The following is a 25,685-nucleotide window of genomic DNA, read 5'->3' as shown; positions in this document are numbered from 1 at the left end:
ATTTGGCACAGTCTCGTACGTAAATGTGAGTGCGACAGTAAGTACGGCCACTGACGCCGCCGGGATACGTCCGTGACGTGGGGCAGGTCTGCGCCGAGCCTGCGGGTGCGCAGTCGTGCGCCGACTGCGGCCTTCCGCGGGCGGCCGGAGCGGCCTCAGCAGCGCAGCGCCACCTCTCCTCTCTGCAAGGTCTGCCAGAGTCCCGCGGCACGAGGCCGCCCTCTCACGTTTCAGTACCGGCCGCGACTCGCGCTGTTCTCTTAGAAATTGTCACTCACTCTTCGTAAAACAGCAGCAGCCTAGAAATTTGCCGCATACTCGATTACAGTGTCTTTACAAAACTGCGTGGTTCTCGCCGGGTGGTCTTTTTTTTTTTTTTTTTTTTTTTTTACGCTCTTCATAAATTTTCGTTCTTCTGGGTCTGCAGTACCCAGCTCTCTACAACACTGCGTCGAATCGCAGTCTTCAGCTTCTGGTAATCGGTCGCCTTCACAAAGAAGTGTTCGCAGTTGTTTCTCAGAGGTCGACCAAAAATTGTTGTACGGAGGAAAGGTCCGCGGCTGGGCCCGCTTGAGTTCCCCTCTCGGTCCGGACTTGCCACCGACGTGACGCGGCCCTTCCTGCTGCACCGCTGCAGTATAGCTCCAGCAGGAGGGTGACTCAGTTGGGAGAATATCGAATAATAGAGCGAGCTGTCGGTGGAACCGGCTCCACGTGGTCTTGCGCTCTCCACGCTCTACAGCGGCGGTTGTAGACTTTATTTGCCTCGCCAACCTTACAAAATGGTTCAAATGGCTCTGAGCACAATGGGACATAACATCTATGGTCATCAGTCCCCTAGAACTTAGAACTACTTAAACCTAACTAACCTAAGGACAACACACAACACCCAGTCATCACGAGGTAGAGAAAATCCAAGACCGCGCCGGGAATCGAACCCGGACGCGGGAAGCGAGAACGCTACCGCACGACCACGAGCTGCGGACGCGAACCGTACAGTTTGTTCACAAAAGTGGACGCGCATAGAATTCCTACGTTAGCTCTACAGATACCAACATTTGCTTTGCTGACCGTATGCTAGTTATGTCGCTCTGTCTGTGATGTAAATAAATAAAAGGATTAATATCCGTGAACGTGTTGTAAGACAAAAACGAAAAATACGTGTCCACCCAGGAAAGACAGCAGGTTATAAAACTTGGAAAACTCAAACAAACTTACTCCTGACAAAGAGCGCACTCGTATGTATATAACGTCCGATATTACAGAAATAATTGCTATTCACTTCATACGAAACTTCCACAACCTTCTAGAAAAGCCCGAGCCGCGCAGATACGCTGTGCTCAGACTCGGCTTTTATCAGCGTTTCCTGTATCTTAATCACCGAGGCGGTCTTCACATTTGTTGTACTTAAATCTTAACAAGAACGACACGTTTCCCTCAATCTTAAATGGGTCGTTGCCTTAAAACGACTTACTCTCAAAGCACACGAGTTACAACGCGATAATAACTCCATACGAAAATTGTTTAACCACCAATAGGAAATTCCCGTCATCTTATTCCTACAGATCGTACCGATAACGAGTGTAGCCGGCCGCGGTGACCGAGCGGTTCTAGGCGCTTCAGTCTGGAACCGCGTGACCGCTACGGTCACAGGTTCGAATCCTGCCTCGGGCATGGATGTGTGTGATGTCCCCAGGTTAGTTAGGTTTAAGTAGTTCTAAGTTCTACGGGACTGATGACCTCAGTTGTCGAGTCCCATAGTGCTCAGAGCCACTTGAACCAATTGACGAGGAGTGTCGTGACATTCAACGTCCTCGTGCTTATGAACAGCGTACATTCACAGGGTGTAACGTATAACATAAAACCTATCCAATATAGGCTTTTGCCAAACGTGAAGAATACCGTCTCGGTTTCTGCTTGTGACGTAGGCAGCGTTCTTGCTTCCTATTGGTTCTACTACACGTGGCACTTTGCCGAAATATCGCACAACTTATTTTGTGTTTCACGTGACGAAACAGCTACTCGACCAAAAACAGCAGAAACTGACGTCACAGAGCACGCAGAGCCGCACGCCAGCGTTAACAACCTCGTCCCGTGTACGCGGCGTGAGCATCACGTCATCGACGGGAAGTCGATTCTCGGTGTCATTTACGCAGGGTTTATCGGGCGGTAAGTGACTGGCAGTGGAGGCCCCTTTCGGTCGGCTACTTTCGACGAGCGTTTTCGGCGCGAGGCTGCGGTTGTGTTTGCGGGCGAGGGTACATGGCGCACCGAACCGCCGTCCCTGCAGCGCCAGCGGCCACATCAGACGCGGCCAGTACTCGATCGACGCCGGCGCACAGGTGTAGTCGGCGAGAGAGAAGGGGTGGAGTCTGGACGGCGGTGGGCGGCTGTAGGGGCGGAACCCTTACAGCAGTGTCACACTAAACTGAAGAGTGTCATCGAATGTTTCAAACAGCTCCCTGAATGCGCTTCGGTGCGGAATTTCCGTCTTTGAGTAAAAAAACGCACAGATTGTAATTACCTTCCCAACAACATACTCGAGTCACTTGCGGTTCTCTGCTTTGTGTGATATAAATACATTACCCCAGGTTGACCATAGAGAACGAATTAATAGTAGTAATTTAGAGTAGCTCATGATTCTTGTTAAAGTCTTCTGAAAAAGAAATCCATCAGTCTCATTTATGTGTGAATAAGAGTTCAAAACACACCTACGTCTTTATAAATTGTTCACCATAATTTTATTCTGGAGTATGTTCCGGTTGCCTCATAGAAACGAAGCTTGTACACTTTTTATTTGTTCCTTGAATCACACACTTGTTACGTAATTTAATTTAAAAGTTACAAAGAAACTGTACGGCAGCAGTGTTACCAAAAAAAAAAAAAAAAAAAAAAAATTGCTTTGCAAACTTGAAAAATTCGAGATCTGCAGCTCTGATTAGATTTAAAATCTGAGGCTTATTTTCCTTCAAATTGACCAGGGCTAATTAAGGGTTCGTCCACCTCATTTTTGGAGTAGCTGTTTTAAATTTGTGGAATGGGATGGTAATATTGTACTGTCATCAGTTTTATACTAGCAGCATTATTATTATTTTCCGTGCAACAGGAAAATGAGTACTTGTCGGTGAAAGCTTCCAAATTCCTCGAAGATGGTGATCGGACGATGACTAGACCAAATCAGCGAGGGGCCGGGCCGTGGGTCACAGATCCGGAAAACGAGAACGTGTGCGCGACAGGCGATACGGGACGAGTGCAGTCCGGAGGGAGCACCGGCTGTGTGAGGCGGACCGGGCGGGCCCTCGCTGCGCAGCCGAGCACGTCGCGAGTGAGTCTGTGACGTCAGCCATCTGTACCGCGTACCGCGCGTGCAGTTCTACATTTCAGAGTACCTTGCGCACTGCTGGGGCGCGGACAGGCCGAGCTCATCTCTATTATACAAATGGATTTTCTACTTTCGTGTCTTGTTATTGTCTCATTTACTTTGTTTTCGTTTTTGCACTAGGTGTCGCTATTTTTCACACAAGTGTTGCGCAAGAGAGACGAAATACCTGAAAGCAAAAACGTACAGGGTGATCAAAAAGTCAGTATAAATTTGAAAACTTAATAAACCACGTAATAATGCAGATAGAGAGGTAAAAATTGAAGTACATTCTTGGAATGACATGGGGTTTTATTAGAACGAAAAAAAGTTCACAAAATGCCGGACAAATGGCGCTGGACAGCTAAACGCCAGTAACTGCTACCGTGACGGGTGAGAGGTACGCCGATATGTTACAGAATCGTATCATCCCCAGCCTGGCTGATAAACACATGCTGGAACGTACGACGTTTATGCAGGACGGCGCTCCACCCTATATTGCTAGACGCGTGAAAGATCTCTTGTACGCGTCGTTTGGTGGTGATCGTGTGCTCAGCCGCAGCTTTCGTCATGCTTGGCCTCCCAGGTCCCCAGACCGCAGTCCGTGCCATCATTGGCTTTGGGGTTACCTGAAGTCGCAAGTGTATCGTGATCGACCGACATCTCTAGGGATGCTGAAAGACAACATCCGACGCCAATGCCTCACCATAACTCCGGACATGCTTTACAGTGCTGTTCACAGCATTATTCCTCGACTACAGCTGTTGTTGAGGAATGATGGTGGACATATTGAGCATTTCCTGTAAAGAACATCATCTTTGCTTTGTCTTACTTTGTTATGCTAATTATTGCTATTCTGATCAGATGAAGCGCCATCTGTTGGACATTTTTTAACTTTTGTATTTTTTTTTTTTTTTTGGTTCTAATAAAACCCCATGTCATTCCAAGCATGTGTGTCAATTTGTCCCCCGCTATCTACATTATACCGTAATTTATTCAGTTTTCGAATTTATACTGACTTTTTGATCACCCGGTATTTACGTTTCACAGAGAACAATCCCTCACTCTACAAGAACAAGAACGTAGACAGGTAAACGTGTTTTAACGAAAATTACTTCAGCAGTGAAAAAGCCATATTATTTCACGAGAAAAATGATTTCCATGTTATTTGGCACTTGACCAAAGAAAAAAAAAAAACAAAGAGTAGAGAATAAAGTAAAAAGGAGCTATTTACTGCGTTCTACACATTGTTTTTGATGTCTTTTGCAAGTATAAATTTTCTCGGTCAAATAAATGTATATGTTTTGAAATGTATGGACGATATTTTAACCAATTCTCAGGGGTCACTCGACTTTTGACACGAACATCCATTATGAATTTTATTGCGGTCATTAATAAACTCTGTTACCACCGCTTGTCCTACGTTTTGGTACTGTATTCCGATTATTTTCGTAGTATAGTCCCTCATAACCTCATTCGTACAAACGCGCAGTAGACAGCATCTCTCCCGACACACGCAGTTTTGGCGCCGACGTGTAAACAAAAACTACCGCTCGAGAGAGATGAAACTCTGCACGGATTGGCTTTAGGGGTAGTTCTGGCAGGTGTGTGGCAGTGATTGGAACTTTACGAGGCGCTGTGAAGGCAGCGACTCCGTGAATGTGCGTGGGACATTGACGGCGACGACTCGCCAAATAGCGTGTCGGGTGGTTTGGTGGCGGCGCGTGCTAACCTGCCGACTGTGTTGGGTTGCAGGGCGGTGACGGACCCGAGGGACGGGCGGCGCGTCGCGCTCAAGAAGCTGCCCAACGTCTTCCAGTCGCTCGTCTCGTCCAAGCGCGTCTTCCGCGAGCTCAAGATGCTCTGCTTCTTCAAGCACGAGAACGTGAGTACCTGCTGCACAGCCCACAATAGCCACGTAAGCTGCACGCTCTGCAAATGAATGGCCGCATCTTCACTTGTTGCAGGAACATCACTCACACTGATTAGTAACAGGTAGCACGCACGAATGCACAACTGGAAGTGGCGCCTAAATGGCCATCTGCTGGTGGCAACGAACTGTTTAAGTAAATACCCAGAAAAGTTGTCGAAAACGAACATACCAATTACGGTGCAACTTCAGCAGATAGCATGCCGCAACACACCAACTGTGTAGAAAAAGGACGTGTGGTTAGTTGAGATTGTCATCCCAAGTGATGGCGGAATCGACGAGAAACAACTGAATAAACTTGCCAGATACCGTGATTTAAAAACCGAACTACAGTGACCATATCGTAGACCAGTGAAACTCGTGCCGTTGGTTCTTGGCACACTACAAGCAGCGCAAAAAGATTTTGTGGGGCACTTGAGAACCAGACGTACTAGAAATAATAATAATAATAATAATAATAATAAGACGGAAGGATTCATGATTGCAATACAGGATCAAACAATAAACACCAGATATTACAGCAAGCATATTATTAAAGATCCCAATACCACAGCAGATAAATGCAGACTTTGCAAACAACAAATAGTAGATCACATCACAAGCGGATGTACAATACTAGCAAATACAGAATACCTCAGAAGACATGACAATGTAGCAAAAATAATACATCAACAGCTTGCCTTGCAACATAAACTTATAAAACAACACGTTCCCACGTACAAGTATGCACCACAAAATGTCCTGGAGGAATACAAATTATACTGGAACAGAACCATTATAACAGATAAAACAACACCACGTAACAAACCTAACATCATACTCACCAATAAAAAGAAGAAACTAACACAACTAATCGAAATATCGATACCTAATACAACAAATATACAGAAGAAAACAGGAGAAAAATTGAAAAATACACCCAACTGGCGGAGGAAGTCAAGGACATGTGGCATCAGGATAAAGTTGACATTATACCAATTATACTATCAACTACAGGAATCACACCACAGAATATCCACCAGTACATCAACGCAATACAGCTACATCCAAACGTATATATACAACTACAGAAATCTGTAATTATTGATACATGTTCAGTTACCCGAAAGTTCCTAAACGCAATGTAACATATACCGTACAGTTAAAAGGAAGTCACGCTTGATCAAGGTCCGCGTCACTTCCCATTTTTAACCAGATATAACGTCTGGGTAAGGAAAGAAATAATAAGAGTAATGTTGACGGGGTAAACTGATCTGTTCTGGCTTAACAATCCACCATTCCTGGAAGTGAATGGCGCAGTGGTGATTGCTTGAACCAGTCGTTTGTACATTCGTTAATTTTGACCATCGCGGAGTAAACTTATCATTGCGAGCGCACTTCTTGCGAAAGCCTTAAGCGTATTCCGAATGCCCGTCATAACGTGTACGTAGCTTAGCAGTGACCGGTGTTTGAAATATGTGACCTGTTGTAAAGAGAGGTAAAATGAAGCACTCGCTCACGCAATCTGCAGTGCGCTCCCCCTGCGGGTTCGGGGGTTAGAATAGTCCCGCGGTGTTCCTGCCTGTCGTAAGAGGCGACTAAAAGGAGTCTCAAACTTTTTCGGCCTTATGTGATGGTCCCCTGTTGGGTTTGACCTCCATCTCTCAAAGTTTTTCCGAAGAGCGAGCCGATTGGGGAAGGGCGCCTTACTTGGTGCATTGTGTCCATCTAGCGAGCAGACCTTTCGCCAGCTTCTTCGTCGTTGCATTGCAGTCCTGCCCGCTCTCCATCTCTTGGGCATGGATACGTTCCTGAGCGCACTTTCCACCTTGCGCTGTGCAGTGTCGCTTTCTGCACTGACGGCGACCATGGACCACATGTCACCTAAGATCCAGCACGGTAGCCAGTCCGTTGTGGTTGGGCCGCCATGTACCCTGTTGGTTGTAGCCCCCTGACAACACAGGAATCGCTCTACTGATGCCTGCGCCGTTAACTCCCCACGTATGCCAAGGAGTAGATGCCCGTCTCCCTGGGGCATCAGGACTCCCGGCAATGGCCATCCTGCCAGGTGGCTATTGCTGCGGCAGGGTGGCGCCCGTGGGGAGGGCCCTTGGTCGGAGTAGGTGGCATCAGGGCGGATGACCCGCAACGAAGCGTGGTACATCATCTCTCGCTGACGGCCAGCCGCCAGCAGTCTCTAAGCGTTCTCGGGCTCGATTTAATGCTCAGAAGTACGATCCGAAAACGTTCCCCTCCCTGGCCACGCCGTGGGAGGAGCGTAAGTCTCAGGATGGCAGTAGCAGTTATTCGCCCCGATTCTTAGTTTGTACGAGAGCTGATGGGGAGTCTTTTCTCTCCACAAAGCCTCAGTTCTTCGTCGAGCATTTAGAGGACAAGTTTGGGGAGGTGGAGGTCTTGTCCAAAATGTGCTCTGGGTCAGTACTGATACAAACGGCATCCTCCGCCCAGTCACGCAGGTTACTTGCTTGTGACAAGTTGGGGGATGTTAACGTTACCATTACACCACATAAGAGTTTAAATATGGTCCAGAGTGTTATTTTACATTTTCCATTATTTTCCACTTTTGCAGTCTGATGACGAGCTGCGCGCCAACTTAAGAGCGTAGAGGTGTTCATTTCGTCCGGCGCGTTCATCGGGGTCCGAGGGACAATCAGGTTGCTACCGGTGCCTTCATCTTGGCCTTCGAGGGTGATACATTGCCGGAGAAGGTCAATTTGATGGTCTACCGTTGTGACGTCAAGCCCTGTATCCCTCCCCCGATGCGGTGCTTTAAGTGCTGGAAGTTCGGCCATATGTCTTCCCGCTGCACTTCCAGCCTCACATGTCGAGATTGCGGACGCCCATCACATCCCAATACTCCATGTGCCCCGCCTCCCATCTGTGTCAACTGCGGAGAGCATCATTCACCTTGCTCGCCAGACTGCAAAGTCTTTCAGATAGAGCGCAAAATCATGGAATATAAGACCCTGGACCGGCTGACCTATACTGAGGCCAAAAGGAAATATGACAGATTACATGCTGTGCAAATGACGTCTTCATACGCAGCTGCTACAACTACTGTGGTAGCCCCATCAGTTTCGAGACTTCCAGCCAGCTCGGTGAGCAGTACGACTCCTCCTGCCCCCTTGCCCGTGGGGGGCTCTACCCAACCGGTTGCTCCTGCACCACCTGCCTCAGGAGCAACATCCTCCCACCCATCGGGGACGTCCGTCCCCGCTTCTCAGCCAGAGAAGCGTCTCACTTCTTCGGCTGCTCTCGCCCGTAAGGGTTCCCTTGGGTCCCCCCCTTCCCAGGCTTCAACCAGCCGGAAGGATGACGGCCGCCAGTGGCGTAAGTCCCCACCAGTGGCTGGTCGTAGGGCTTCGCGATCCTCCTCCGTCCTGGAGACTGATTCGGTGAGGCCTTCCCAGCCGGTGAAACCCAAGGTTCAGCGAGAGAAGTCCAAGCGCAAGACCTCTAAGGCCAAAGAACTTGCGGTGGCACCGACCCCACCGCACCCTTCGAGCTATGCGTCTGAGGATGAGGTCGAGATTCTCGCGTCCGCTGAGGACCTTGATCTCGCCGGTCCCTCAGACGCCATGGATGTCACTCGCACGGGTACTGAATCGGTGGCAGTGAGTGAACAAGCGGCGTAAATTGCCTTCCCAGTCCCTTCACGCCTTTCTCAGCCATGGACAATATCATCCTCCAGTGGAACTGCAGCAGTTTCTTCCACCATCTAGCTGAACTCCGACAACTTATCAGCCTTCACCCTTTCTTCTGCGTTGCTCTTCAGGAAACTTGGTTTCCAGCGATGCAAACCCCCGCCCTCCATGGCTATCGGGGTTATTATAAGAACCGGCCTGCTTATGAAAGGGTGTCTGGTGGCGTCTGTGTCTATGTCCTTAACTCTCTTCGCAGCGAGTCTGTCCCTCTACAGACCCCTTTAGAGGCTGCCGCTGTTCGGGTGTGGATGCCACAGGCTGTTACAGTCTGCAGTCTTTACCTTCCACCGGATGGTGATGTCTCGCAGCATGTCCTGGCTGCGCTGATAGCCCAATTGCCGCCTCCTTTCTTCTGGGCGACTTCAACGCCCATAACCCTCTGTGGGGTGGGTCAGTGGCAACAGGTCGCGGCGCCACCATTGAGCATTTATTGGCACAGCTCGATCTTTCCATGTTAAATGACGGTGCCTTCACACACTTCAGTATGGCGCATGGCACATACTCCGCCATTGACCTTTCGATCTGCAGCCCTAGCCTCTTACCGTCTGTCCGATGGAGAGTGCATGACGACCTATGTGGTAGTGACCACTTTCCGATCTTTCTGTCACTGCCACAACGTCACTCTTCTGGGCGCCCTAGCAGATGGACTATGAATAAGGCTACTGGGACTTGTTTTCCTCCACTGCCGCTATTGAGCCTCTCTCTAGTGATGACATTGATGCGGTGGTTCAATCGGTCACCACCGTCATCGCTACTGCCGCAGAATCTTCAATTCCCCGTTCTTCTGGGTCCCCTCGGAGGAGGACTGTGCCTTGGTGGTCGCCTGAGATCGCTGAGGCGATTAAAGATCGCCGGCGTCACAAGCGACGTCCCTGCATTGAACACCTCATCACCTTCAAACGGCTGCGTGCGCGGGCCCGCCGCCTTATCCGCCAACGCAAGCAGGAGTGCTGGGAGCGGTATGTGTCCACCATTGGCCTCCATGTCTCTCCATCGCAGGTGTGGGCCAAAATCCTACGCCTCTATGGCTATCGGACCCGTGTCAGCGTCCCCTGCGCTCTCACTGAATGGAGCAGTTTGTCCAGACTCCGAAAAATTGCCAACAGCTTGGCTGAGGATTTTGCTCTGAGTTCCGCTTCTTCCAATTACCCACTGGCCTTCCGCTCCATTAAAGAGCGGATAGAACGTCGGAGCCTTCCTTTTCGAACCCACCATCCGGAATCCTACAATGTTCCATTCAGTGAGTGAGAATTTCACAGTGCCCTCGCCGCTTGTCCTGATACCACTCCTGGGCCAGATGGCATCCACTGTCAGATGCTGAAACACCTTTCAGTGGGCTGCCAGCGGCGGCTCCTCGACCTTTACAACCGTATTTGGGTCGAGGGTGAGTTTCCGTCGCAATGGCGGGAAAGTATTGTTATCCCCATTCTGAAACCAGGCAAGAACCCTTTGGAGGTGGACAGCTACCGTCCCATTAGCCTCACCAACGTTCTTTGCAAGTTGCTTGAACGGATGGTGAGCCGGCGGTTGAACTGGGTACTGGAGTCTCGGGGCCTTCTGGCTCCGTCTCAGGGTGGGTTCCGTAAAGGCCGCTCCGCCGCCGACAATCTGGTGAGCCTGGAGTCGGCCATCCGTACTGCCTTAGCCCTCCGTCAGCACCTGGTCGCTGTCTTTTTCGACATGCGGAAGGCGTACGATACGACATGGCGTCATCACATCCTTTCTACGCTTCATGGATGGGGTCTTCGGGGCCCTCTGCCGATCTTTATCCGCAATTTTCTGTCGTATCGTACCTTCCGCGTGCAAGTCGCGGCCTCCCATAGTTCCTCCCGATTCCAGGAGAACGGGGTACCACAGGGATCTGTCCTCAGTGTCTGCCTGTTTTTAAATGCCATAAACGGGCTCGCTGCAGCGGTGGGAAATTCTGTCTCCGCTTCCCTGTATATTGACGACTTCTGCCTTTACTACAGCTCTATTGGCATTGCAGCCGCTGAAAGTCGGCTACAGGGCGCTATCCGTAAGGCGCAGTCTTGGGCTGTCGCTCGTGGGTTTCAGTTTTCGGCAGCCAAGACCTGCGTTATGCATTTCTGCCGGCGACGCACTGTCCATCCTGAGCCGCGGCTTTATCTTTATGGCGAACTTCTTGCTGCGGTTGAGACGCATAGGTTTTTGGGTGTAGTTTTTGATGCCCGGTTGACTTGGCTGCCTCATATTCGGCAGCTTAAACAGATGTGTTGGCGGCATCTAAATGCTCTGCGATGCCTGAGCCACACCAGGTGGGGCGCCGACCGATCTACTCTCCTACGGCTCTACCAGGCGTTAATTCAGTCTCGTCTGGATTATGGGAGCCTGGCTTATGGCTCAGCATGCCCATCTGCGCTGCGGTTGCTGGACCCCATCCTACACAGCGGAATACGACTTGCCACTGGTGCTTTCCGTACCAGCCCAGTGGACAGCATCCTTGCGGAGGCAGGTGTCCCTCCATTGCGGTTAAGGCGCCAAAATTTACTGGCCGCTTATGCTGCCCATGTTTTTAGCTTGCCCGGGCATCCAAACTATCGTCTCCTGTTCCCGCAAACAGTCGTCCATCTGCCAGACCGTCGGCCCCGGTCAGGTTGTACGATCGCGGTCCGCATCAAAGAGCTTCTCTCCGGGCTTAGGGTTTTCACTGTTCCACCTCCTTTCAGGGCCACTTTGCGTACACCCCCATGGTGTGTTCCTCGCCCTTGCCTTCGGCTCGACTTGGCACAGGGCCCGAAGGACTCAGTCCCTCCCGAGGCCTTCCGCCGCCGCTTTTATTCCATCCTGGCCACGTATCAGGGCTCTGGCGTTGTTTACACTGCCGGTTCGATGGTTGCTGGTCGTGTCGGTTATGCGCTCTCTGGGGGACCATTTCGAACAACGTTCATTGCCGGCTGGCTGCAGCGTTTTCACTGCTGAGCTGGTCGCCATCTTTCGTGCCCTAGAGTATATCCGCTCCTGCTCAGGTGAGTCCTTCGTGATCCGTAGCGATTCCCTGGGCGGTTTACGAGCTCTCGACCAGTGTTTCCCTCGTTCTCGTCTGGTGATTGCTATCCAGGAGTCCCTGCATACTCTTGCCCGTTGCGGCCGCTCTGTGGTCTTTGTGTGGATCCCGGGCCATGTTGGGATACCTGGCAATGAAAATGTTGACCGCCTGGCGAAAGAGGCCACCAGTAAACCACTCTGGAAATTGGCCTTCCGGCGACTGATTTGCGGGCAGTCTTACGCCGCGAAGTTCTGTCGGTTTGGGACACTGAATGGCGCAATCTGCCCACGCCAAACAAACTCCGTCCAATCAAGGTGACGACGACTGTATGGCGGTCGTCCCTTCGGGTCTCCCGCCAGGAGTCTGTTGTCCTCTGCCGGCTGCGCATTGGGCACACTCGGCTGACACACGGCCACTTATTGCGCCGTGAGGACCCACCTCTGTGTCGCTGCGGCTCCGTTTTATCTGTGGTCCATATTTTATTGGAGTGTCCGCTTTTAGCTGTGCTCAGGCAGTCGTTCGCACTGCCTGACACGCTCCCTGCCCTTTTAACAAATAACACTGCCATGGCTGGCTTAGTTTTGCGTTTTATTCGGGCAGGGGTTTTTTATCATTTAATCTGAGTGTTTGTGTTTTATTTTATTGTTTTGTGTTGATTCTGGCCTTTGGCCTACGGTTTTAAACTCCGTTTTTAATGTGTTCTCGGTGGTTGGCTTTTCCTCTCTTTTTTTTTTGGTCGGCCAACCACCGTCACACTCTGTGTGATTTTATTTAGTTTTGTCTGGTCCCTGTCTACGTTTCTTTTGTTCTGTGTCGTCTGTCTCCTATTCTGTTGAACGTTTTTTAGTCTCTGTGGGTATTTTTCGTATTTGGAAAAAGGGACCGATGACCGTCGCAGTGTGGTCCCTTGCATCCCCCAAAGCAACCAACCAACCAACCTGCAGTGCGCTTGTGTGACTTGAGAGCGTGGCACGTGGTTGCAGGTGGTACAAGGAACGCCTCTGAGCACCACTGTGTTGGCAGTAGCTGTGACTCGAGCATTTGTGTCGGGATCGTACATTTCTCCTCACACGTGTTAATCAATTCCAATACCTGCTGCTTTGACCTCCATAAATGTTGTTGATTGATTTAGTCTTTCCAGATGATTATAACACCTCGCTTCTACTTAAAGACAAATCATGATTCAGCCGTGGTCAACCTAGCGAGCCTTATAATTGCTGTCGTTCTCAACACGTTCTGTTACCAAGTCTTCCCACTCAGTCATAGGTTCACAAATATCTGGGTAGATGATAGCAAGCAGGTATTACCAATGCCCTTCAGGGACGAGTGATTTGGACTAATTGCTGCTAATAGGTGTCACATTGCTGGTCTTTACTGTTTGGTGTGACTGAACGTGATGTTATAGACCTCTTTCGTCAGATTATGATCTCGTTACTATCTGCACCAGTTAAAGAAAAGGCAGAGACTGTTGTAACGAGCTAAGGATAATTTCTTCTTCTTCTTCTTCTTCTTCTTCTTATTCTTATTATTATTTCATATACGCCAACTAAGGAACACGACATTCAACTATTCCGTTTGAAGTGGGCTTTGACGTTTGCCCAGTAGTTACGCTTTGACGTTTGCCCAGTAGTTACGCATCCTCAGGCTGTGTTGATCTTCCTCTCTGGTTTCCAGAGGGCACCAGTCTTCTTTCTTGGTAGTCTGTCCTGGCACTTCTGTCTAAACTTCTTCCTGAGTATTGTCTGGTCCTTCAAGTTTCATTCTGTTGTTCCCAGTTCCTGAAGATCTTTCTCCACTTCCATCAACCATGGTGGCTTGGTGGCTTTTGCCAGTAACAGAGAAGCTGGTTGGTCAATCTGTCACGATGCATATTGTAAACGTGTCCATAAAATGCTAGACGTCTTTTCCTAGCCACATCTGTAATTCTTTCACGGTGCTCGTAGAGCTCTCGGTTGGGTCGCCTTTTATAACTGTCGCCTTCCTTGACTGACCCCAGTTATCTTCTTCATTATCTTCCTCTCCTGGAGTTAGAGCTATTCAGTAAGTCCCTTCCTATTGAGTATTACACATTTTGAAGCAAATGAGGCTGGTACTGCTTCAGTTTAGTGTTACGGGAGAGACATATTTTATTATAAGTATTCTTGGTCAGCTGGTACGCGAGCTCCAGCTTGTTGACTCGAGTTGATAGATAGATTAGGTTGCAGCCATTCTCCCAAGTACTTAAACCATCCCTTCCTGGTGTAGATGCAGTGTACTAGGAGATTCACCTATGTACGTGAAGTACTGCGTCTTTTCAAGTGATACATGAAGCCTAACCTTTGCCGCTTGCTGTCGTAGAACGCTGTTTCACTGAAGTTTCTATTGAATCTGATAGAAGTGCTAGGTCATCAGCAAATGTCAGGCAATCAACATGGAGCCCATTGCACTTATGTCCCAGAGACACACCCCTCTGGAGCTGACTCTTTCCGCCACTCTCTTATTACCTCTTCCAGGGCACGGTTGAACAGGAGTGGGGACAGACCATCTCCCTATTTAACTCCCGATTTGATTTAATAACTTTCTGAGAGGGTTCCTCTGAGCTTAACTCTGTGTTGTTTTAAGTCTGTTGGATAAGGCTGTGAGTCTTCTTATTCAGCCCTATTTCATGCAGCATCTTCATGAGAGTAGGTCTATAAGCAGATTGATATGCCTTCTTGAAGTCAACTAAGATGACGACGTACTTCTTACCATCCATTTTTACTTTTCATAGCACTGACTTCAGGTTCAGTATCTGTTCAGTTCAAGAGCGACCTTTACTAAATCCTGCCTGGTATTCCCCTAGCTGAGGGCCCAGTTGAGGTTCGACTCTGTTTAGTAAGGCCTTGGAGAAAATCTTGTATGTGACAGGTACCAATGAGATTCCTCGATAATTATTGATTTCAGTCAAATCTTGTGTATGGGATGAGTCAAGGTAGAGGTCCAGTCACTAGGTAATGTTGGGTTTAAAACTTCTGTAGACATTCCTGGTGTTGTTTTACTTGAAGTTGTCATTCAGTTGTGTCAATTGATCTCCTGTGAACTGCCGTTTTACTTGTCTGATGGTTCTGGCAGTTAACTTTCGTTGTTCTATGAACTACCAGCCCAAGAAAATTACGGCAGGGATGAAACTGCTCGAGGGAACACTTAATGGATTATAGACATTAACTGTCGAGAAGAATACGAGGAAAACTATACCGAAAACCACGAAGCTAAACGGTAAGAGTTGTCTGGCAGTCAGCGGAGGTGTGATGCATAACGTTTTGCTGACGCTCGTCTCGTAATCACCCAATCCATTCGATGGCTCGTCCAAATCGTTTGCCGTGTGTGGCAGAATTTCGATGTCATCGGTATTCCTCCGAGTTTTTATTTCTTTTCCTCGAACTGCTCGCTCGGAGTACAGATTAACATCGGGGAGAGGCCACAGGCCTGTCTCACTGCCTTCTCAGCTGCTACTGCCGCCATCTCCGTCTGCGTTCTGTACGGGGTAGATAAACTTCCGTTCCCCGTTTTTTATTCCTGCTACCTTCAGAATCACGCAAAGTATATTCCAGTCAATATTGTCAAAACCTTTCCGCTATGAATCTAGGTTTGCCAGTCTTCAATCTTTCTTCTAGGAAAAAGTGGTAGGGCCACTATATGGCTCTGCGCGTCCCTACATATTTCGCTGGAATCCCCGAGATCGCCTTCTACCAGTCTGCGTTCTTATTTTATCTACGTAACTAGGGATTCGATTAATAACAAAAGGAGGATCGGCATTGGTCGTTAAAGTAGATGTCTTTATTTCTGTCGCAAATTTCAATCAAAGCGTGGCCGTCACCAATTCTAGTATTACAGTCGTGTAGGTTCAATCTTGTTGTTGTTGTTGTTGTTGTTGTTGTGGTCTTCAGTCCTGAGACTGGTTCGATGCAGCTCTCCAAGCTACTCCATCCTGTGCAAGCTTCTTCATCTCCCAATACCTACTGCAACCTACATCCTTTTGCATCTGTTTAGTGTATTCATCTCTTGGTCTCCCTCTACGATTCGCAGGAGTGCTTCTATGAAGGTCGCAAGGTAGGAGATGAGCTACTGGCGGATGTAGAGCTGTGAGGAGGACGGGGCGTGAGTCGTCCTTGAGTAGCTCGGTCGGTAGAGCACCTGCCGGCGGAAGACAACATCTCGAGTTCGAGTCTCGAGATAGGCGGTTTTAATCTGCCACTAAGGTCTACATCTGCGCACATACTACTGCAGAGTGAAAAATTCATTCTGGTTTCTGTCCGCTTCTGAAGTATCTCAAACACTCGTAAAAAACGTGAAGTTAGTTTTTTATATCTCCGGAATCAATTGTGGGATACACCTGAAACCTTGCACCTAATAACTTACAAATAGAAAGTCTTAGAATATAAAATTTCACTGTCCTACTGCTTTCCAGTAGTTTCTAAAAATGCCAAAATGGCCATTTTTGGCCCACTTTTACGAAAAAAGTGTTTTGTGCAACTATTTCATTACAAAGACCATTTTCTAGATCGCCATTATATTTAGGTTTGCAGTTCGATCGCAGAAGGCGGAAATAAAAGACGACAGGGTGGTTTATCCCGTAATTCCAGCGCATTGCTGAGGAAATCTTTTTTTATTATGTCGCGTAGGAGAGCGCCAAAAGTTGTACAAGATGGCATAGTTTTGGTTGTTTCAAGAAAAAATTGCCGAGATATTATGTCTCAAAGTTGCCGAAAACTCGTGGATGCGCTGTCGACATCGGCGCTTTGGAGTCAAAGAAAGAACTGTATCTCTCCAAGCATTAAATTGCCGAAGTGTTCACAGGGACCACGTGCGAATGTTGAGACAGAATTTTGATAAAATCCGTGGTGGTCATGCGGGAACTTTTTCCAAAATTATATCACTTGGCATGGGATGGCCCTTTTCTAAGTATAGACTCAAAAGAGTAGGAGACAGACAGCAGCCTCGTCTTCCTCGTTTTCCTAGTTCTATCCATTTGGTATTTTATCCTCTTATTATGGTAGACACTTTTTGATTTACATATAAATGAGTCGTGTGAGTTTCCAGCCCACTCCATTTCATTCGCTGTAGCTGCATTATCAAATGCCTTTTCCAGGTCTGCGATACCTTTTCAGTAGCCGTCTCTTCCAAAATTCGAAAGTGTCCTATTCTATCTGTTGTGCCTATATTCCGTCTAGAGCCAAATTGCTCCTCAGCCAAAATATCCTTCATTACCTTTTCGAATGTTTCATTAATGTTTCTTAAGGTAACTTCGGCTGCATGTGAAATAAGGTTAATTTTTCTGAGCACACTGCATTTGTTGTTTCCATCGTCCAGTCACCTCTGTCGTATATTTTGTTACATAACCTCAGTATCTCTCAATTAGTCCTTCTCGGTTCAAACATTTCCTATTTCTCAGGGTGTCGTATCTGTGCCTGCTGCTTTCACATTCGTTCTTTAACTTGGTGCATTATGATTGTTGGCCGATTCATTTAGACCGTTTAATAACTCAAGTTGCAGAGTTGTTGGTTCCTGATCCGTGTCGTACAGCTCTGGAAGACGCTCTCACGACGTTTGTGCACCGTATTCTCACAGCATCACGCTGCAATCTCTGCTGTGCTGTGCTGTACAACACGTCCTGCCTCCGCTTCCTCTCCTGTTGTGCAGCTGCCGCCAGGTCGTGGGGTCCCGCGTTCGATTCCGCGCCGGGTCGGAGATCCTCGTCGCTCGGGTTTCTGTTGGGCTAAAGGTTTCATCTCGTAGGCGCAAATTGCCGAGGTGACGTCAGCAGGAAGACAGGCACGGGCCCCAGGCCTGTAGGGCCACGCCATCCTCTTCTCATTTCTCCTCCTCCAGTTCCGTCGCACTCCTCTTTCAGCCCTTTCTCTAGATTCCTCTGTTCCTATACGCACTTCGTTACTCAGCCTTCCATACAGATTTTTTTCATTTTCATTGTTCTTATTTTTTATATTTTGTTTTCTCCTCTATCTTCGAAATCATTTCCTCTGCAACACGTAGCTTCTTTACTCTTATATCGTTTATATATATAGTACTTGTGCTTTTATGATTCCTTTATATAACATATTCCAATACTAGTTGACATTATGACGTAGTTATTTGTCTTTAATGTTTAGTAATCTCATATGATAGCATTTCCATGATTGTTTCTTTCAAGGATCTTATCTTTTCTAGGTTCCAGTTCATCACACGGCCACCTTCTTCAGTTTTTTCATTTTTATTTCTATTGCTGCTATAAGAAAATTGTGATTGTTAACTATTATCTGCACCTGTTAATGTGTACACCTTCTTGATTCCATTTCTGTACGTCTCTCCACCACTATAAAACAAATGTGGTTTCTGTGTGTATCGTCTGATGTTTTACAGGTGTCTCTTTCCCTGCCAGAGTAAATAAGCTGTTCCTCTCCGTCACTCCTCCTTCCAAGACCGTGGCCGCCTTTCTCCCACAATCGCCCTTTACTCTTTTGCAGCATCTTTGATTATGATCCATTACTTTCTATGTGGTGTTGTACGTTTCTCCTGCAAGCTGGTCATCATGTTCTGAATGTGGCAAATGTACCCGGATAATCAATATATCTTTTCGTTCTGCTTTCAGCCTTACATCAATAAACCTGCCAGTAGCATAGTCTACATTCGACTGACAGCAGTTATTCACGTCCATTCCATTGTACCTGAGCGACTCCTTTTTCATATTAGTCTTTTCCATTTGTCTTTTAAGGTTTTCTAGTATTCTTACTTGTGCCAGTGTTCTACATCTACATCTACATTGATACTCCGCAAGCCACCCAACGGTGTGTGGCGGAGGGCACTTTACGTGCCACTGTCATTACCTCCCTTTCCTGTTCCAGTCGCGTATGGTTCGCGGGAAGAACGACTGTCTGAAAGCCTCCGTGCGCGCTCTAATCTCTCTAATTTTACATTCGTGATCTCCTCGGGAAGTATAAGTAGGGGGAAGCAATATATTCGATACCTCATCCAGAAACGCACCCTCTCGAAACCTGGCGAGCAAGCTACACCGCGATGCAGAGCGCCTCTCTTGCAGAGTCTGCCACTTGAGTTTATTAAACATCTCCGTAACGCTATCACGGTTACCAAATAACCCAGTGACGAAACGCGCCGCTCTTCTTTGGATCTTCTCTATCTCCTCCGTCAACCCGACCTGGTACGGATCCCACACTGATGAGCAATACTCAAGTAAAGGTCGAACGAGTGTTTTGTAAGCCACCTCCTTTGTTGATGGACTACATTTTCTAAGCACTCTCCCAATGAATCTCAACCTGGTACCCGCCTTACCAACAATTAGTTTTATATGATCATTCCACTTCAAATCGTTCCGTACGCATACTCCCAGATATTTTACAGAAGTAACTGCTACCAGTGTTTGTTCCGCTATCATATAATCATACAATAAAGGATCCTTCTTTCTATGTATTCGCAATACATTACATTTGTCTATGTTAAGGGTCAGTTGCCACTCCCTGCACCAAGTGCCTATCCGCTGCAGATCTTCCTGTATTTCGCTACAATTTTCTAATGCAGCAACTTCTCTGTATACTACAGCATCATCCGCGAAAAGCCGCATGGAACTTCCGACACTATCTACTAAGTCATTTATATATATTGTGAAAAGCAATGGTCCCATAACACTCCCCTGTGGCACGCCAGAGGTTACTTTAACGTCTGTAGACGTCTCTCCATTGATAACAACATGCTGTGTTCTGTTTGCTAAAAACTCTTCAATCCAGCCACACAGCTGGTCTGATATTCCGTAGGCTCTTACTTTGTTTATCAGGCGACAGTGCGGAACTGTATCGAACGCCTTCCGGAAGTCAAGAAAAATAGCATCTACCTGGGAGCCTGTATCTAATATTTTCTGGGTCTCATGAACAAATAAGGCGAGTTGGGTCTCACACGATCGCTGTTTCCGGAATCCATGTTGATTCCTACATAGTAGATTCTGGGTTTCCAGAAATGACATGATACGTGAGCAAAAAACATGTTCTAAAATTCTACAAGAGATCGACGTAAGAGATATAGGTCTATAGTTTTGCGCATCTGCTCGACGACCCTTCTTGAAGACTGGGACTATCTGTGCTCTTTTCCAATCATTTGGAACCCTCCGTTCCTCTAGAGACTTGCGGTACACGGCTGTTAGAAGGGGGGCAAGTTCTTTCGCGTACTCTGTGTAGAATCGAATTGGTATCCCGTCAGGTCCAGTGGACTTTCCTCTATTGAGTGATTCCAGTTGCTTTTCTATTCCTTGGACACTTATTTCGATGTCAGCCATTTTTTCGTTTGTGCGAGGATTTAGAGAAGGAACTGCAGTGCGGTCTTCCTCTGTGAAACAGCTTTGGAAAAAGGTGTTTAGTATTTCAGCTTTACGCGTGTCATCCTCTGTTTCAATGCCATCATCATCCCGTAGTGTCTGGATATGCTGTTTCGAGCCACTTACTGATTTAACGTAAGACCAGAACTTCCTAGGATTTTCTGTCAAGTCGGTACATAGAATTTTACTTTCGAATTCAATGAACGCTTCACGCATAGCCCTCCTTACGCTAACTTTGACATCGTTTAGCTTCTGTTTGTCTGAGAGGTTTTGGCTGCGTTTAAACTTGGAGTGGAGCTCTCTTTGCTTTCGCAGTAGTTTCCTAACTTTGTTGTTGTACCACGGTGGGTTTTTCCCGTCCCTCACAGTTTTACTCGGCACGTACCTGTCTAAAACGCATTTTACGATTGCCTTGAACTTTTTCCATAAACACTCAACATTGTCAGTGTCGGAACAGAAATTTTCGTTTTGATCTGTTAGGTAGTCTGAAATCTGCCTTCTATTACTCTTGCTAAACAGATAAACCTTCCTCCCTTTTTTTATATTCCTATTAACTTCCATATTCAGGGATGCTGCAACGGCCTTATGATCACTGATTCCCTGTTCTGTACATACAGATTCGAAAAGTTCGGGTCTGTTTGTTATCAGTAGGTCCAATATGTTATCTCCACGAGTCGGTTCTCTGTTTAATTGCTCGAGGTAATTTTCGGATAGTGCACTCAGTATAATGTCACTCGATGCTCTGTCCCTACCACCCGTCCTAAACATCTGAGTGTCCCAGTCTATATCTGGTAAATTGAAATCTCCACCTAAGACTATAACATGCTGAGAAAATTTATGTGAAATGTATTCCAAATTTTCTCTCAGTTGTTCTGCCACTAATGCTGCTGAGTCGGGAGGTCGGTAAAAGGAGCCAATTATTAACCTAGTTCGGTTGTTTAGTGTAACCTCCACCCATAATAATTCACAGGAACTATCCACTTCTACTTCACTACAGGATAAACTACTACTAACAGCGATGAACACTCCACCACCGGTTGCATGCAATCTATCCTTTCTAAACACCGTCTGTACCTTTGTAAAAATTTCGGCAGAATTTATCTCTGGCTTAAGCCAGCTTTCTGTACCTATAACGATTTCAGCTTCGGTGCTTTCTATCAGCGCTTGAAGTTCCAGTACTTTACCAACGCAGCTTCGACAGTTGACAATTAGAATACCGATTGCTGCTTGTTCCCCGCATGTCCTGACTTTGCCCCGCACCCGTTGAGGCTGTTGCCCTTTCTGTACTTGCCCAAGGCCATCTAACCTAAAAAACCGCCCAGCCCACGCCACACAACCCCTGCTACCCGTGTAGCCGCTTGTTGCGTGTAGTGGACTCCTGACCTATCCAGCGGAACCCGAAACCCCACCACCCTATGGCGCAAGTCGAGGAATCTGCAGCCCACACGGTCGCAGAACCGTCTCAGCCTCTGATTCAGACCCTCCACTCGGCTCTGTACCAAAGGTCCGCAGTCAGTCCTGTCGACGATGCTGCAGATGGTGAGCTCTGCTTTCATCCCGCTAGCGAGACTGGCAGTCTTCACCAAATCAGATAGCCGCCGGAAGCCAGAGAGGATTTCCTCCGATCCATAGCGACACACATCATTGGTGCCGACATGAGCGACCACCTGCAGATGGGTGCACCCTGTACCCTTCATGGCATCCGGAAGGACCCTTTCCACATCTGGAATGACTCCCCCCGGTATGCACACGGAGTGCACATTGGTTTTCTTCCCCTCTCTTGCTGCCATTTCCCTAAGGGGCCCCATTACGCGCCTGACGTTGGAGCTCCCAACTACCAGTAAGCCCACCCTCTGCGACTGCCCGGATCTTGCAGACTGAGGGGCAACCTCTGGAACAGGACAAGCAGCCATGTCAGGCCGAAGATCAGTATCAGCCTGAGACAGAGCCTGAAACCGGTTCGTCTGACAAACTGGAGAAGCCTTTCGTTCAGCTCCCCAGAATGTCTTTCGCCCCCTGCCACACCTTGAGACGACCTCCCACTCTACCACAGGTGAGGGATCAGCCTCAATGCGGGCAGTATCCCGGGCAACCACAGTCGTAGTCCGATCGGGGGATGCGTGGGACGAGCTGGCCGTCCCCGACAAACCCCCATCCCGACCCCCACAGTGATGCCCATTGGCAACAGCCTCAAGCTGTGTGACCGAAGCCAACACTGCCTGAAGCTGGGAGCGAAGGGATGCCAACTCAGCCTGCATCCGAACACAGCAGTTGCAGTCCCTATCCATGCTAAAAACTGTTTTGCTAAGAACGTCTGAACTAATCTACAGAGAGCGCAAACAAATCGACAAAATTTAAACGGTTATTAAAATACAAGATTGCCTACTAAATGCAGTAATGCTGCTACTTGCGCACTGCTGACACTGCTCGGCGGCGGAAGGAGACTAAGCGAAATTACACTACTCAGGTACTAAAACACGATGCTACACTCTCAAATACTATAATACGCCCGAAATTTATGAATTAAACAATGCAAGAACCAAAAACACGCAAAGAAATTAAGAATTAAACTATGTAACAAATGAGTGAGCTAGGAGTATACGACTTGCTGCTCAGCTGCTTATCCAACGGCGGCAGGGAGCACACTGACTGCGACCAACCGACACTGGCCGTTCAAAACAAAACAGTAGACAAACGACTACGCGAATTTACACTATTCAGGTACTAAAACGCGATGCTACAACTCTCAAATACTATAATACGCCCGAAATTTATGAATTACACAATGCAACTACCAAAAACACGCAAAGAAATTAAGAATTAAACTATGTAACAAATGAGTGAGCTAGGAGTATACGACTTGCTGCTCAGCTGCTTATCCAACGGCGGCAGGGAGCACACTGACTGCGACCAACCGACACTGGCCGTTCAAAACAAAACAGTAGACAAACGACTACGCGAATTTACACTATTCAGGTACTAAAACGCGATGCTACAACTCTCAAATACTATAATACGCTCGAAATTTATGAATTAAACAATGCAAGTACCAAAAACACGCAAAGAAATTAAGAATTAAACTATGTAACAAATGAGTGAGCTAGGAGTATACGACTTGCTGCTGCAGCTGCTTATCCAACGGCGGCAGGGAGCACAGTCCAAGTATCCACCAGTCTTCGTTTTCATATTTCGCCTCCTTTCACTATTCACTGTGATCCCCCCCCCCCTCTCCCGTCACACGAGCGTCAAAGTATTTAAGTATTTTGCCACCGGATACTGATTTAACTTGGGAGGGAACGATATTTTGCCTATAAAATGGAGACTGCGCTATGCAGGAAAAATGTAATTGGACATTATTTCCTCGAGGGCGTTAAAACTGAACATGTGTAAGTTGTATTAAAAGATTTTGCAGCGTGCTACGTGATTAAAAAAGCTTTTGAAATGTGTGGTGTAACGTTTGTACCGTCTGAAAGCGTCACGAATATACTGAAAACACTGAACTGGCAGAAGACTGAAAATATATGCAAAGCATCGACTACTTAAAAGTTTCAAGGACCAACTCTTAAGTGAGGAATCAAAAAAATATTGAACGGATCGCTCCCGTGGTCAACACAGAGACAACATTAGACTGATTTATTACAGCGCGCAAGCAGTCATTCTTCCCGCTCTTCGTCCGTAAATGGAACGGGAAGAAGTCCTCAAGGGAAGTACCCTGTGCAGTGAACTCAGCTGGTTAACACTGGTTTAATAGTGTGTCGGTCCAGCTTCGGAAAGCGCTACAACTGCTTCCGCGTGCCACGGATTCGACAAGGTCAGTCGTGGGTGCAGAGTAGGCGTCCGACCGCGTCCCAGGTTGTGCGCCGTCGCGTTCGGATTAGGCGAGTTCGGGGGCCACGGAGTTCAGGGTTGTGCTCCTTAGACCAGTGCATTACGAGTGTGGCAGTTATCCTGCTGGAAGTTGCATTGGCTTAGGCGAAGGTGGGATGCTGGTGATCGGCAGTGATGTTCACACAGTCCACGAGTGCTGTGGCGTCTTGCATTACTGCCGCGAGTCCCGTGGAACACTGCCCACGCCGACCCCTGCCTGCATGGAGGAACGTGGCTCATCCGACCAGCGACGCATTTCCGTCGAGCCACGGCGCAGGCTCGGACGATGCCGGCGTGCCAGCTCGGGAACACACCTTCCTTCTTTAGAAGAATCTTGTTCTTCTGTGACTCGACTTAACGCACGCAGCTGTTGCTTGTGTGTCTTAAGCCAGGTGAAACCTCCGCTCATCTCAATTTTCAGATTAAGTTTTCGTGTGTGGTTTATTTTCCATCTACCTTGTATCTTCTGAAACTGACTGCAGCAACTACAACTACTGTACGCCTCAGATTGCCCAACTTTTCGACCCAAACTTTTTATAAAAAGGACGTCAATAATATCACACAATAGTAGCAGGTTAATTGGCCGTTTCCGGTGAGGCTGTTTAGGATCTTGGTCTTGTACGGTAGAGTCTGAAAGTTTTCAGAGGTCACCTGCTGTGCCTCCCGTGAGAGTGTTCCCCCCCGGACGTGGAGAGGCCAACTGTTGAGAGCTCCCCCCGTTGGTCCGCGCGCTGCTGCGTCCATACTGGCCGCTCGCTGGAGAGTGGATGGAGCAGTCTGGGCGGGCCGCGTCCAGTGGGTGCCGGAGGCGAGGTATCCACCCTTTTTTCCACGATTTGCTTTCTCTCTTCACTTTCGCTGACCCGCTGTCAGTCTTTCAAGGAGAGGCCAGACCCCGATTTAGACGGGCTTGGGCCCCGTGTTGGGCGATACTGGATAGTGGCGCCTGTATACGGGATTAGGTAGCTGCGCCTCCCTCTTAGAGTACAGTCTATGTCGTACGTAGAATGGTGTAAGCTTAACTCTACACGTCACGCCCGCGGAGAACACGAAGAAGTCGCAACTGCAGATGTACGTGAGGTGGACAGACACTGTTTCTTGCAATATTTGTTCCCCCCTTTGTCAACAGAATCGAAAGCGGTCGCGAAACATGTATTGTTACGTTACGAGATGTGATCCGCTTGCGTGCCTATGAATGTGTTTCACTCTTTTCGCCTTCTGTTTATTTATCACAAAAAGCTTTGCTTGTATTACGTAGTATGAAGATTCAGATTACACATAGAGACCCGTTGCTCATGTAGTAAGGCTTAAAGTTTGTCGGATGGAATTAAATTACTGTGAACACGCACCATCTCTTATTCTTAACACCGGGCGTCCGTGTGTTCTTTGACGATCGTGTCACACATAGTTCGCAGAAAGGTAAGTGTTGGGCGCTTTTTCATCGTCAGATATCCTTAAAAACCGTACAGGCTGCACAGAGGACG

The 25,685-nt window shown here is 47.8% G+C and overlaps 1 protein-coding gene across 3 annotated transcripts in view; it reads left to right on the top strand.

Moving 5' to 3' along the window:
- The window catches only part of LOC124545798 (serine/threonine-protein kinase NLK), a 443,318-nt gene that overhangs the window by 242,904 nt on the left and 174,729 nt on the right, over positions 1-25,685 (top strand). For all 3 annotated transcript variants that reach the window (XR_006967642.1, XM_047124747.1, XM_047124758.1), the window contains exon 2: positions 5,114-5,243. Coding sequence is in view for 2 of the 3 variants with exons in the window: in XM_047124747.1 (XP_046980703.1) it covers positions 5,114-5,243 (130 nt within the window). In the remaining variant the exon portion in view is untranslated. The remainder of the gene's footprint in view (positions 1-5,113; positions 5,244-25,685) is intronic.

The sequence above is a fragment of the Schistocerca americana genome, chromosome 1 (genome assembly GCF_021461395.2).
Source record: "Schistocerca americana isolate TAMUIC-IGC-003095 chromosome 1, iqSchAmer2.1, whole genome shotgun sequence".
In the NCBI taxonomy this organism is placed as follows: Eukaryota; Metazoa; Arthropoda; class Insecta; order Orthoptera; family Acrididae; genus Schistocerca; species Schistocerca americana.
Note: the sequence above shows the minus strand (reverse complement) of the source record. Positions and strands in the feature narration are given on the sequence as shown.